The sequence below is a fragment of the Rana temporaria genome, chromosome 6 (assembly GCF_905171775.1).
Source record: "Rana temporaria chromosome 6, aRanTem1.1, whole genome shotgun sequence".
Classification (NCBI taxonomy): domain Eukaryota; kingdom Metazoa; phylum Chordata; class Amphibia; order Anura; family Ranidae; genus Rana; species Rana temporaria.
This window is the reverse complement of record NC_053494.1, coordinates 74874252-74887226: the sequence shown is the minus strand read 5'-3', so window position 1 is coordinate 74887226 and position 12975 is coordinate 74874252. Positions and strand designations below refer to the sequence as shown.

At 47.4% G+C, this 12975-nt stretch overlaps 1 protein-coding gene across 1 annotated transcript in view; it reads right to left on the bottom strand.

Annotated features, from left to right (window-relative positions):
* Positions 1-12975, bottom strand: part of RSL1D1 (ribosomal L1 domain containing 1) — a 199966-nt gene that overhangs the window by 78615 nt on the left and 108376 nt on the right. The window contains exons 5-6 of the mRNA XM_040356935.1: positions 3888-3989; positions 3691-3784 (exon numbers count right to left, since the gene is read on the bottom strand). Coding sequence (XP_040212869.1) covers positions 3691-3784; positions 3888-3989 — 196 coding nt within the window. The remainder of the gene's footprint in view (positions 1-3690; positions 3785-3887; positions 3990-12975) is intronic.

Below are 12975 nucleotides of genomic sequence, written 5' to 3'. Positions count from 1 at the left end.
GATTTCTGTTGGAAGCCACACGTTCCAATTCTACCTGAATTTCAAAAGTATTTAAGATTTGCAGTGGGACAGACCCACCTACAGTTTCAAGCCCTGCCTTTCAGTCTGTGCACTTCCCGCAGGGTGTTCACCAATAGTTGCTCTGGTTCCCTTGCGGGAGAAGGGCTTGAGGATACCACTATCTAGACGACATCCTCCTAGCAAGCAATCCGGATCAGTTGGTATATCCCTGGAAGATTCTTCTACAGTCCCCTAAGAGAGCTAGGGTGGCTGATAAACTCCAAGAGTCAACTAGCACCGACACAGCAGATCTACCTGGGTGCAATGTTCAACACTCAGGAGGGAACAGTGTCCTTACCACCTAAGAAGGCAAGGATTTTCATCCAGAGAATGATCAATGTCATCCGGAGCCCGTATCTGACGGCTTCACAATGCCTGAGCCTCATTGGCACAATGTCTTACTGCATACCCCCGATTCCTTGAGCCCATTGGCACTTGAGGAATTTCCAGACGGGTTTCTTGGGGCAGTGGAACAAACCACGCCTCTCTCAGACAACCCTGCTGACGGGAGTAATGCGCAGGAGTCTTCGCTGGTGGACCTTTCCAGAGAACCCCGCAAAGCCTGGGCTCCCTCCCCTGGATCACAATAATGTCCGATGCAAGCGGGCAGGGCTTGGGAGCCCATTGTGGGGAAACCAGAATACAGGGAAGATGGTCCTGTTCCACCCAGGGAGTGGTAGCCAACATCCTGGAGATGAGGGCAGCATTCTTGGCACCGACTTCTTTGGCATCCAAATCAGAGAGCCAGAGAACACTTCTTACACCTGGACAACAGGGCAGCTGTTGCATATCTGCAGAAGCAGGGAGGCACTCACAGTAAGTCACTCCTCAGAGGTAGAGCCAATTATGCTCTGGGCAGAGAAGAACCTCCTGGACCTCAGAGCAATGCATCTTCTGGGCAGGATAAACATGGAAGCAGACAGACACTCTATGATTTCCCTGGACAACGAGTGGGCTCTCCATCCCCACGTCTTGCATCAGATTGCCAGCCTTTGGGATCCCCCTCAGGTAGACCTGTTCGCCTCTCCGAATGCCAAACTTAACAGATTCTTCTCTCAGCTGCCGCATCCACAAGCCGAGGCAGTGCATGCCCTGTCATGCCCCTGGGAGGTTCACCACAGGATATGCCTTTCCTCACCGGCCATTAATATTCAAGTTCCTCCTGAGGCTCCTCAGAGAGGTCAGTCCAGTTGGTGGCAGTACTTTTGTATTGGCCGAAGAGACCATTGTTTCCTCTAGCCATGTGCCTCAGTGTGAGGTCTCCAATCAGGATCCCTCCTTATCCTTGACTTCTGTCGCAGGGCAGTCTAGTTCGCCCAAACCCTCAGAAGTTGAATCTTCGAATTTGGAGGTTGAGAGGCGAAGGTTCAAGTCTCTAGGGTGACCCCAGGGTGTCATAACCCTGCTAAAAGCCAGAAACCTGCAACCAATGCTATATATTCAAGAATCTGGGAACAAGTTCTTGTCATTTGCTTCTGGGAATGGCTTTGATCCAATCCTTCCCTCTAAATTCAATATTTTAGGTTTTCTTCAGAAAAGTCTTCATCTGGGGCTTGGTCTGAGCTCCTCAAAGTGCAGGTAGCAGCAATCTCTGCACAACAAATAAGAGATTTGGTGGTCACTTTCCTCAGGGGAGTAATAAAGATTAAGCCTACCTGTCACACGATCATTTGTTAAGTGGGATTTGTCGCTAGTCCTTGAAGTTCTATCTGACCATCCCTTTGCTCCAGTGGAACAAGTAGCAATATGGAACCTTACACTGATGACTGCTTTCCTGCTAGCCATTACATCTGGCAGAAGGATTTTGGAACTTCACTCTTTAGTGATAGGTGACAATCATATCTCCTCCTTCCCAGAGTGGAACTTCGTCCCCTTCGGGGGTTCACACCCAAGATCGCTACTCGAAGCCACCTGTTGGAACCCTGGGCACTACCAGTGTTTACAGACACAGATTCAGAGTCTTGTCACGAGCTGGACATCTCTAGAGTGCTCAGGGTCTACCTAGAAGCCACCGGACCCTTCAGAAACGGAGAGACTTTGCCTCTGTATTTACCGAACGGTACAATGAAAAGAAGCTTCCATCAGAACTCTGGCATCTTGGGTTGTAAAGCAAATCCAGAAGTAAAGGCCTACAGGGTGAAGCATACGGAGCCTCCATCCCGAGTGAATGCTCATTCTACAAGGGCAGTCTCAGCTTCCTGGGCAGAAAGGGCCAATGTTTCATTTGAGACGGTTTGTAGGGCCGCAACCTGGTCTTTATCATACGTTCCTCAGACACTACCATATTGATCCAGGAGCTTTCACCACTGACGAGTTCGGAAGGAGGGCAGTTCAAGCTGCAATGTCCTTTTCTGATAAAACACTTTATTAAGCATTATCTCACCCGTGTCAGCTAGTTATTTATCATCAGTATGCTGCCATGGAGGCACCAGGAAAACTGAAAATCATACTTACCGTAATTTTCCTTTCCTGGTGCCTATCCATGGCATATGATCCCACCATCTGTATTCTTTATTACAGAGAATGTTGGGGGAGGGACCAATTCTTTTAATTTATGCTATTCACTAGTCCTGAGGGAGGAGTCGAGGCGGAGCTCTATCACCAGTATGCTGTCATGAATAGGCACCAGGAAAGGAAAATTACGGTAAGTATGATACAATTTTCCGTTTTAACCCACAAAGGTGCAGTAAAGCGCACAGAGAAGAGGGTAAACTATGTAATAGCGCCAACATTAGATGTCATCCAGACAGAAAGGGAAAACAGGTGCTAAAGCCATTATTGCCAGTCCTCCTGGATTGTCTGACCACACCACCATAAGGGTAGACAGCGGTCTCAAAACCATCCCAAAAGGGAAAGAAATTGGGCATCCTGGGGTAATGTTAAATTTGGTAGAAGGAATAACCCTATCCTTTACTAACACTTCACAGTGACCATAGCCTGCAAGGGCACTCATACAGGCAGACCACAGCTTTGAACATCTAAAGCACCCTGCAGCTAACTCCACATGCGGCACTAAGCACCAAGGAAAGCACCCACAGCAGGATTCAGGGAAAAGCAACATTACAGATGAACCACACATCCAAGGAGAGTCTAGGTGTGGAAGTTTTTTTTCATTAAATTAGTGCAATTGTTAAATAAGTATTTAAAAATAGCACCAAAATTAAAAAAAGCTAGTCCTCACAAGAGTAATCAGAAGAGTATCAATCTCTAGCATTTAACCAGATGGCAAACAGACATAACTGGGCCAGGTACTGAGATTGTAGAATTTAGTAACATAACATTTTGGATTATACCATTTAGGAACGTTGAGGCTTTAAAAATATTGAGGCTCTGTTCACACCTAGGCATTTTTGGGCATTTTTCTGCTGTAAGTCTCAGCTCTAAAAACACCTAACAAGACAAATCCCATTAATTTCAATGGCCCCTATTCACATCTGAGGCAAAACACCTGAAGCTCAAAAAAGTACAGGAGCTTCTTTTTTGACAGAAAATAGGAGTTTTCTGCTTTTTACATTGGTGACCTTTTGACCTGTACAAAAAAAAAAAATCCGCAAAAAAACAAAAACAAAAAAACACTCTCTGTACTATGAAATTACAATACAAAAAATTTAAATAAAGCATATGGGGTACCATTGGCAACTTCTCATCTAGTACTTTTGCTACAGCTAGAGTATTTTCAACAATATCTTCCACTTTCATTCCTGTGTGACCCATACGTATTGTACTGAAAAATACCAAAGACAAGAGAAAAAAAAAGTTAGTAAATTGCATCAAATAATTTTTAGCAGCATGGCTAAAACGTTAAATTCTGCTTGTAAAAAACTCACTAGCAGCACCCTCTGTTGTTGATATGAAGTTGCGTTCCCTGGATGAACCGGTTGAGTTCAGAAGCCAAGTGTTTAGCCTTTAAATTCACAGATTGAGGCTCTCTGCAGAAAAACGTAGAAGAGAAGGTTTAATTTTGAATACTGCATTTTACAAAAGAAAAAATGTATCTGCAGAAAACAGAATAAAAAAACTGGACTAAGCTAAAACTAAAAAACAAATTCACCCCTTAGGAACAGGTGCTATAGTCGCCTGCAAATCAAAACGGATATTGAACAGTGCCCTATCCAATCCATGGAGCAGGGCAGCCAGGAAGTAGTCAGAAAATTCTGCCTATGACAAGCCAAGCCTTCCTGCTCTCATCTTAACACCAATTCATTATAGTATGTGTTCTGGGGATATGCAGTGCATCGTAAAATAGGATTTTTGACATAACTGTAAAATCAATTTCCTGGGACAGTACAGGAGACATAATTTTTATAGTCTAACAATGGGTAATATGCCGCTACCTTTAAGAAATTGGACATTGTAGAAAAAAATTCAATTACATTTCCTTCCTCTCCCAGCTAGTCTCAATTTTGTAGCAAGCAATAAGGGATTTAAAGAAGACAGGTGAGGGACCCGTGTCCTGTACTCCAAGTGGATTCTACCAGAAAGTAAAACATTTTTTTTTTTTAGTCAGTTTGGGACACAAGTCCCAAGTCTTAAACCACGCAATGCCCAAAAGCAGTTGAACTGAAGAGTGGGCAAAAAGAGCAAAACACAGCCAATAGTGCCATAACAGGTAACAAAAGGCTCTACAGAACTCAGCAGCTTGTAGCACTTTTTACATTGGCATCAGAGATTGCATGAATATCAACTTGGTAAAATCTGAGAAAAAGATGGGAATTAGGCAAGTCTATAAACATTTAAAAAAAATAAAAAAATTCTAGGTGAATGCAGATGTACAAAATTCTGCATCCCTCTCAGGCTTCCAAGTTTAAGTCTGAAACATGTCACAAGATGAAGATTGCCAGTATCGTCCCATTGTATGTTTTTTTTTTTTAATATAGGTTTTGTGAGGTAAAGAGCGCTGTGTATGCACAATGCTAGTACAAACCAAGGTGGTCACAGTAGGTAAGAGTACTTCTCCCCAATGCTGATTTGTATTAGCGTTGTACATATACAGTGCTGTTACCTCACAAAACATTAAAAGAACATATACAGCAGTACGGTACTGGCAAACTTTATAATTGAAAGATGAATGGGAAAAAAGTACCACGACATTCTTGATAAAAATTTGCCGCCATCTACCAGGATGATGAAGATGACCTAAGGTTGGACAGATGATTAGCAAGATGATCTCAAACACAAAGCCAAGGAAACTCTCAATTGGTTTCAAAAGAAAAAAAATACAGCTCCTGGAACGGCCCAGCCAAATCACTGAATTTGAATCCGATAGAAAAACGGGGTTACTTACTGGTAACATCCCTTTTCCAGGAGTCTTTCAGGACAGCCACCTTAGAGAGACACAGGCTCCTCCTTTCTCAGGAAACACTGCCTTCCAATTTGAGATTTAAACCTCATCCTCCCTCCAGCTCCTTAGTTTTTCCAGAGTACCTTCAGCCAGCTGGGGAGAAAACACGTCATACCAAAAGACGTTTCATCTTACCTGACGGCCTTGTATGATGAGTTTTCAGAGATATCCACGAAAAAGGGGTGGGTACTGGTGCTGTCCTGAAAGACTCCTGGAAAAGGGATGTTACCAGTAAGTAACCCCTTTTTTCCCTGTTTGTCTTTCAGGACAGCCACCTTAGAGAGGATAAGCGAGCACCTTACCACCTTAGGGTGGGACTACTGCCTGCAGCACTTTACGCCCAAAGGCCTGGTCTTTGGCTGATAGCAGGTCCAGTCTGTAGTGCTTCAGGAACGTGGATAAAACTGGACCACGTTGCAGCCTTAAAAAATCTGCTCTGGGGGAGCACCATCCCACTCTGTCTGAGAAGTTGCCAATGCCCTGGTGGAGTATGCCCCGATACCATCTGGAGGCTCCACCCCCCTTGTTACATAGGCCTGAACAATGGCTGACCTTAACCATCTAGCTTCTTGGGCCCTGAAAATACAAAAAGAGTCAGATTTCCTGAACCGACTTGTACTATACAAGTACTGAAGGACACACCTCCTAACATCCAAATTATTAAAACTGCGTTCCTGTTCCCTCACAGGATTCAAGAAAAATGTAGGCAGAATAATTTCTTGGCCTCTATGAAAAATAGAAGATACCTTAGGCAAAAAGGCCGGATCTGTTTTGAAAACCACACGATCCGAAAAAAATTGAAAAAAATGGTGCTTTAATAAAAGGGCTTTGAATTCACTCACTCTTCTAGCTGTAGTGATCGCCACTAGAAATACTAGTGTGATCACTTAACGTGCAGCTTTCCAATGGCTCAAACGTTTCCCCTGTGAAAGCTTGTAGAAACAAGGAGAGATCCTACACTGGGAAGGAGGGGGCTCCGACTGGTCTCCGTCCGTTTAAGGCTTTAAAGAACCTCACTATCCATGGGTCTGTTGCTAGCTGTTTTTTCCAGGCATATGCTTAGAGCTGAAACTTGTCCTTTCAGGGTGCTGATAGCCAGACCCTTATCTGCCCCAGACTGCAGAAATTCCAACACTGCTACAGAACTGTGGATATTGAAAGAGCTTTCCAAGCACCAGTTATTGAAACGCTTCCAAACCTTCAGGTAGATAGCTTGCGTCTCTCTTTCTGCAACTTAGAAGAGTCGCTATTAGATGCTCTGAGAAACCTTTGCCCCTTAGCAATTCCTCTTCAGAAGCCAAGCTGCTAGGTTCCACCTCTCCACCTGGGGACAACAGATTGGACCTTGAGAAAGAAGATCTTCCCGGGTTGGCAGAATCCAGGGAGGCTCCACCGACAGACCTTTCAGGATGGAGAACCATGGTCTTCTGGGCCAATGTGGTGCAATCAGGATGAGAGTTGTGCTCTCTACCTATAATTTCCTTAAAACTGCAGGACTGGAACCGGAGGGGGGAAAGCATAGCACCTGGAGAATTGCCAGGTCTGGGCCAGAGCATCCACTCCTAAAAGCTCCGTCCCGACTGTTCAGGGAAAAAAAGAGCCGAGTTTTGGCGTTTCCCTTGAGACAAACGGATCCACCCCCGGCATTCCCCACCTTCGGGTGATCATTTTGAAGATTTCTTGGTTCAGATCCCAGTCGCCCTCCCTCAGCTTCTTCCTGCTGAGGAAGTCCGCTACTTGGATTCTGTTCCCCCTTCAAATGAATTGCTGAAAGGGACAGAACATTGGCCTCTGCCCATCTGAGAATGGTGTTCCGTCAGAACCCACAAGGATCCGCTCCTGGTGCCCGTTTGTTGACACCGCGGAAGAGTTGTCCGACAGAACTCGCACATGCCGACTCTGGAGCTCCCTTTGAAAGGCTCTGAGTGCCAAGTCTATTGCCCTCAGCTCCCTCCAATTTGAGGACCTTCTTGAGTCCTCTTTACTCCAGGTACCCTGCACCAAGTGGGTATTTGGATGTGCTCCCCACCCTGTGCCGCTGGCGTCCGTCGTTACTGTCCTGGATACTGGCAAGACCCATTCCAGACCTTGTGACAGATATGCCCCCTTCCTCCACCACCAGAGGGGGATTTGAGAATTCCACCTTGTATCCACTTCTTATGATCCCTAGCACAAACTGATTGCAAGTGATCATTTCCCACTGTGGGAGAAAGGCCCCCAACCTTCCTCCCACTGTGAACTTGTCACTGTGGCTTTTGGGGCTGATCAGGAAGGGCGGAAAAATCGCTTCCCCACGACCTTTGCCCTTCTGTCCAAAATACATTTTTCCCCTCAATCTTTGTGGTTTCGACCTTCTGAGGGCGAACTTTTTAGCCTGCTCCTCATATTTATTTTTAATGGGGAAGGCCTTTTTCTTGTCGGCCGTTCGGTCTAAGAAGGCCTCCAAACCTGGCCCAAACAGCAGGTCTCCTGTGAAGGGAATTCCACACAATTTAAATCTTAGATGCTCTATCCCCCTGCCATGTCTTAAGCCATAAGGCACTACTTGCCGAATAGGTCAAGGCTGCGGATCTTGCAGACATGCGTCCGCCAGGTATGCTATCCCTTTGAGTTGCATTGGAACGGAAGACCAAATGTTTTTTTTTTTTTTTTTGGCGTTCCTGCCTCAATGTGTGCTTTATTCTCCGTGAGCCAGGAACCGAAAGCCGCGTATTCCGGCGGAAGTGCCCGCCCCCACCGGAACTGACGACACTTAGTCATCCGGTCTGGCTTCCAGCCGACAGTCTATACAGGGGGAACTTGACACGCCACCTGCAGCGCCACTACTGGGCGAAAGAGAAGCGGACCTCCTCGGCTATACTCTCTCCCCAAGAGATGCCGAGGAACGCAAATCGGCAGTCCAGCTCCCTTGCTGAGATAGAGAGACCGGCTCCCTCTCTCAGGTTGCATAGCCTCAGCCTCCCCAGCTGCTTGGCCCCTGGTTCCACAGTGGTGTCTCCCCGCCGGAGGAAACATAACTGAGGAGCTGGAGGGAGGATGAGGTTTAAATCTGAAATGGGAAGGCAGTGTTTCTTGAGAGGGGAGGAGCCTGTGTCTTTCCAAGGTAGCTGTCCTGAAAGACGAACAGGGGAAAAAATCGATGGAAAGAACTAAAAATCAGAGTTCATAGAAGAGGCCCACGGAAACTTTACGATTTGAAGACTGTGTGGAAGAATGGGCCAACATTACACCTGACAAATGCGTGAGACTAGTTTCTCCATAAGCCGTCATTCCCAACAAAGGTTTTTTGTACGAAGTAATAAATAATTTTTCCCTGTGTCATTTCATTCTATTACACATAACAAAGTGGAGGTCCGGCTGTTTCAAATTGTATTTTTTTTTTTAAAGTGAGCAGCTACAAACACTGTAGCTGCTGACTTGGCCCCCTTTGACACTTGTGCGACTTCAAAGTCGTGTGATTTTGCCGCGACTCGCAGCCGCGATTTCAATGAATGCCTGTGTAAGTGGCATCAAAATCGGACCAAGGTGGCAAGGACTACTTTGAAGTAGGCACTACTTGAAAACGTGCCAGTATGAATGGCAGTCATTGAAAATCATGGAGAATGACTTGTCATACGATTTTGCAGTCCAAAATCGTGGGATAAGTCGTATAAGTGTGAAAGGGAACTTAATAAAAGCACACTTACCTGTCCAGGTTTTTTTTTTTTTTAATGAATTAAAAAAATAGGATTTTTTGTACTCACCGTAAAATCCTTTTCTCTGAAGTCCATGGACGGACACAGCTCCTTAAATCTTGACAAGTGGGTTATGTTCCCTGTTTACAGGAGAGGACTAGGCAGAAACATGTTAAATAGTTAAATACATGTTACATTAACAGAGTTGAACAGCCCCGCCCAGGGGGCGGTCCCTCCAGACATAACCCTCCTCACTGCAGCATCAGTTCGTAACAAGCAGTACAAACCTAAAAAGGAGGGGTGGGAGCTGTGTCCGTCCATGGACTTCAGAGAAAAGGATTTTACGGTGAGTACAAAAAATCCTATTTTCTCTTATCGTCCATGGACGGACACAGCTCCTTAAATCTTGACAAGTGGGACGTCCCCAAGCAGTGTCAAAAAACGAGGGGTGGGAAATATATCAGTAAAAACCATTTTTAACTTCACCCCAAAACAAGCAGAGCTCCTCAACGGAGGAGGTGCAACTTTAAACAGCCGCCGGCAAAAACTAGCGGCTGAAAAAAACATCATAAGATGCACTCACAGCAACCATGTCAATTCTGGAAAAAGCGTGAACGGACGAGCAAATCACCGCCTCGCACACCTGTGAGACCGACGCATGATGTCGAAAAAAAAAAACCCAGGAAGCACCAATTGCCCTGGTTGAAAGTGCCGTGACCGGAAAGGGGGGCCCGCCCCTTAGGAGCATAGGCCTGTATGACGGCCTGCCTGATCCACCGAGAAATGGTGGTCGACGAGACCGCCAGGCCCTTTTGTGGACCAGACACCGACACAAAAGAGTCAGAAGCTCCGAAATGGAGCTGTAGTAGGCTGGTATACCTGCAAAGCGCGTACCACGCCTAAAGTATGAAAGGCCGAAACCTCCTTCGGAAGAAGGGAAGGTCGCGGGCGCACCATCACCTAATCCTTATGGGGGATCAAGCATGGCGGCTTGCAAGACAAGACCGCCAACTCAGAAACCCCTCTAACAGAGGTAAAGGCCACTAATGGGGCCACCTTCTGAGATAGTGTCAAGAGAAAATCTCTCTGATGTTTCCAAAAGGAAGGTTCCTGAAGAACCGAGAGCACCAGAGTCAAAACTCATGGGGGAAGAGATGGGCCAAGAGGGGAAAGTATATGACAAACCCCTTGCACACAAAAAAAGGGGACCCACCAGGGAACGGGCCGCAAAAAGGCCACTAAAAGAACACAGCCAAGGCTGAAATCTGCCCCCAAACGGTGCTTTAAGCATTTTTTAGATCCAATCCAAGCTTTAAAAACAGCAGGACCCTGGACACCGAGAGTACGCCCGTGGACGTCACTCCATCCCTTCGCACCAAGAGAGGTAAGACGGTAGATCCTCCGGAAGAAGACTACGGTGCCCTGTTGAGATGACCGAGTCAGACAGACCCTGGTCACCTAAAGTCTGGCTTCCAATAACCATGTTGAGCAAGTCAGTGACTGTACAACAGGAGGAAGTATGGGACCTTGAGACAGGAACCTCCTGCCCTGGCAATCGCCAGGGTGCCTCCGCTACCAGGCGCCCGATATCAGCGTACCAAGGACGCCAAGGTCAATCTGGAGCGATTAGAATCATCGGGATCTCCTCAGCATCCACTCTGTGGAGCGGCCGAGGAAGCAACTACCATGGAGGAATGGCAAAAAATTACCGATACAGACAACACAGGGCCACCAGTGCGACTGACGCGTCTGTACAAGATCACTAGACCTGGCCACTAACTTTGACACCCTTGCGGCGGAGACAAGCTGCCAGGAGATCCATGCCATGTGAGGCTCACCTCCTGCAAGGGAGCCGAAACACCCCAAGCACAAAGACCAGTCGCCCTGGTCCAGCATCTGGCGACTCCAGTAGTCCGCCTGCCGGCATACCTGATGGTAGACTGAAGCCACGGCCGTGGCGTTGTCCGGCTGAAACCAGATCGGTCGACCACAAGGAGAAGCATAGCCTGATCGCCTAAAATAGTAGGACAATGAACAGTAGACAGCACCTGGTATTCCCAGGTGGTCTCCCACCAGGCACTAGCCAGGCCCGACCCTGGGTAGCTACCGAGACCAGACACATTCAAGGAGGTGTGGTCATAGGTCCACACAAGTCCAGCGACTCAGGGCCGACTGGACCCCCCAGTTTTGTGAACCTCCAGGTTCACAACCCGTGAGCTGGCATCCGTCGTAAACACCGACCACTGGAAGGAAGGAACAACTTCCCGGACCGAAGAGTCGGGAATCTCTGTCACCAACTCAGAGAGACTGACTAGGTGGCGCACAGGAATCTAATGATTTCAGAGACAACCTGGACAGTAGTTCCCCTGGAAAACCAGGGTGTGGAACTGGGCATACAGTACCACCTTGAAGGAGGCTACCCACAGACCCCGAACCAGCAGGCGCCCGGAGAGAAGACCGATTGCGTGATGCCAATACCTTCACCGCAGACTGAAGAGTCTGCAATTTCTCCAGGGGAAGAAGGACCTTTGCCACTGAGGAGTCTGGATCAACACTAGATACTCCAACGCTGAGTCGGAACCTAGCATGCCCATGATTTGAACCCTGGGTCGCACACATGGAGGGCATGCTTGCTGCCACTGAGCTACACTTTCTGGCCTAAACGTTTAACATCCACCCGAATCTTCGGAGGGTCTGAATGGGAATAACCCATCCACTAGGTCGGAGACAGAAGCTGCTCTCAGAAGAAAGTCGTCCAAGTAGCCAATGAGGCAAAGCCTCGCTGTCCCAACAAAATTCAAATAAGTGCAAGCTCCTAGCTGAAAACCCATGGTGCTGACGCCAGATCAAAAGGGAGGGCCACAGGCTGACAGAGACCCTTCTCTCATCACGAAGCACAGAAAAAAACACTGTGACATGTGCAAAATGGGACATGCATGTATGCGTCCCTGATGTCCGAGGACGTCAGGACATCCCCCAGATGAAGCGCAGCTACCACCGAACAAATGGATTCCATGCGGAACTACCCAACGTTCACAAAGGTATTTAGGGCCTGAGGCCCATAGAAAACCCCAAAACTCTCGTCCTGCAGGAAAGGTAAAATTACCTCGCAGCTTAGCAAATCCCACGCTGCCCAAGGCAGACCGACGGGCCGGGAGAGGAAGACACAAGGACAGAACTTTGTTCTGTGGATAGGAGGAAACCCTATCTAGTACTCCGAAGAGACCACCTCGCAGACCCACTAGTCGGAGAGCAGGGAGGTTTCACTGAATTGTGAACCTGCAAGCCGCCCCTCCCACCTAGAGACAGGGAGGGAAGGCTATATACATTGGCAGGATTTGGGTGCCGGCGTGATCGGCTTATGCACCCAGGGACAGATTAGTCCCCCATTAGTCCCCCAGCTGGGCCTTTGACGGCCTGGGAGGGTTGCCCCTAAATAATACACACACAGTGTGTATGTATATTATGTAGGTGTATACACACACACACACACATGTCTTTGGAGGAAACCGGAGTACCCGGAGGAAACCCACGCAGACACAGGGAGCGACAATGCAAGCTCCAGGCAGATTGGAGTCAGTGTGCGGATTCGAACCAATGACTCTTTTGCTGCCAAGTAATGGAGTTAAGCACTACACCACCGTGTGCATAAAACCATTCTGAGCCTAGATTCACACTGCTGCGAACTCAAAATCGCGGTAAAACGCAATTTAATGTAAATCGCGGCCCGAAATCGCAAAAAGTAGTACAGGAACTACTCCCTGAAATCGCAGATGCGGCGTCGCACTGATTAGGACAGTGCCATTGCCGACAATTGCCACCGATTTGAGATGCGATTTGACATGTCAAATCGCATCTCAAATCGTCCCAAATCGTACGCAGTGTGAACCAGGGCTGAAA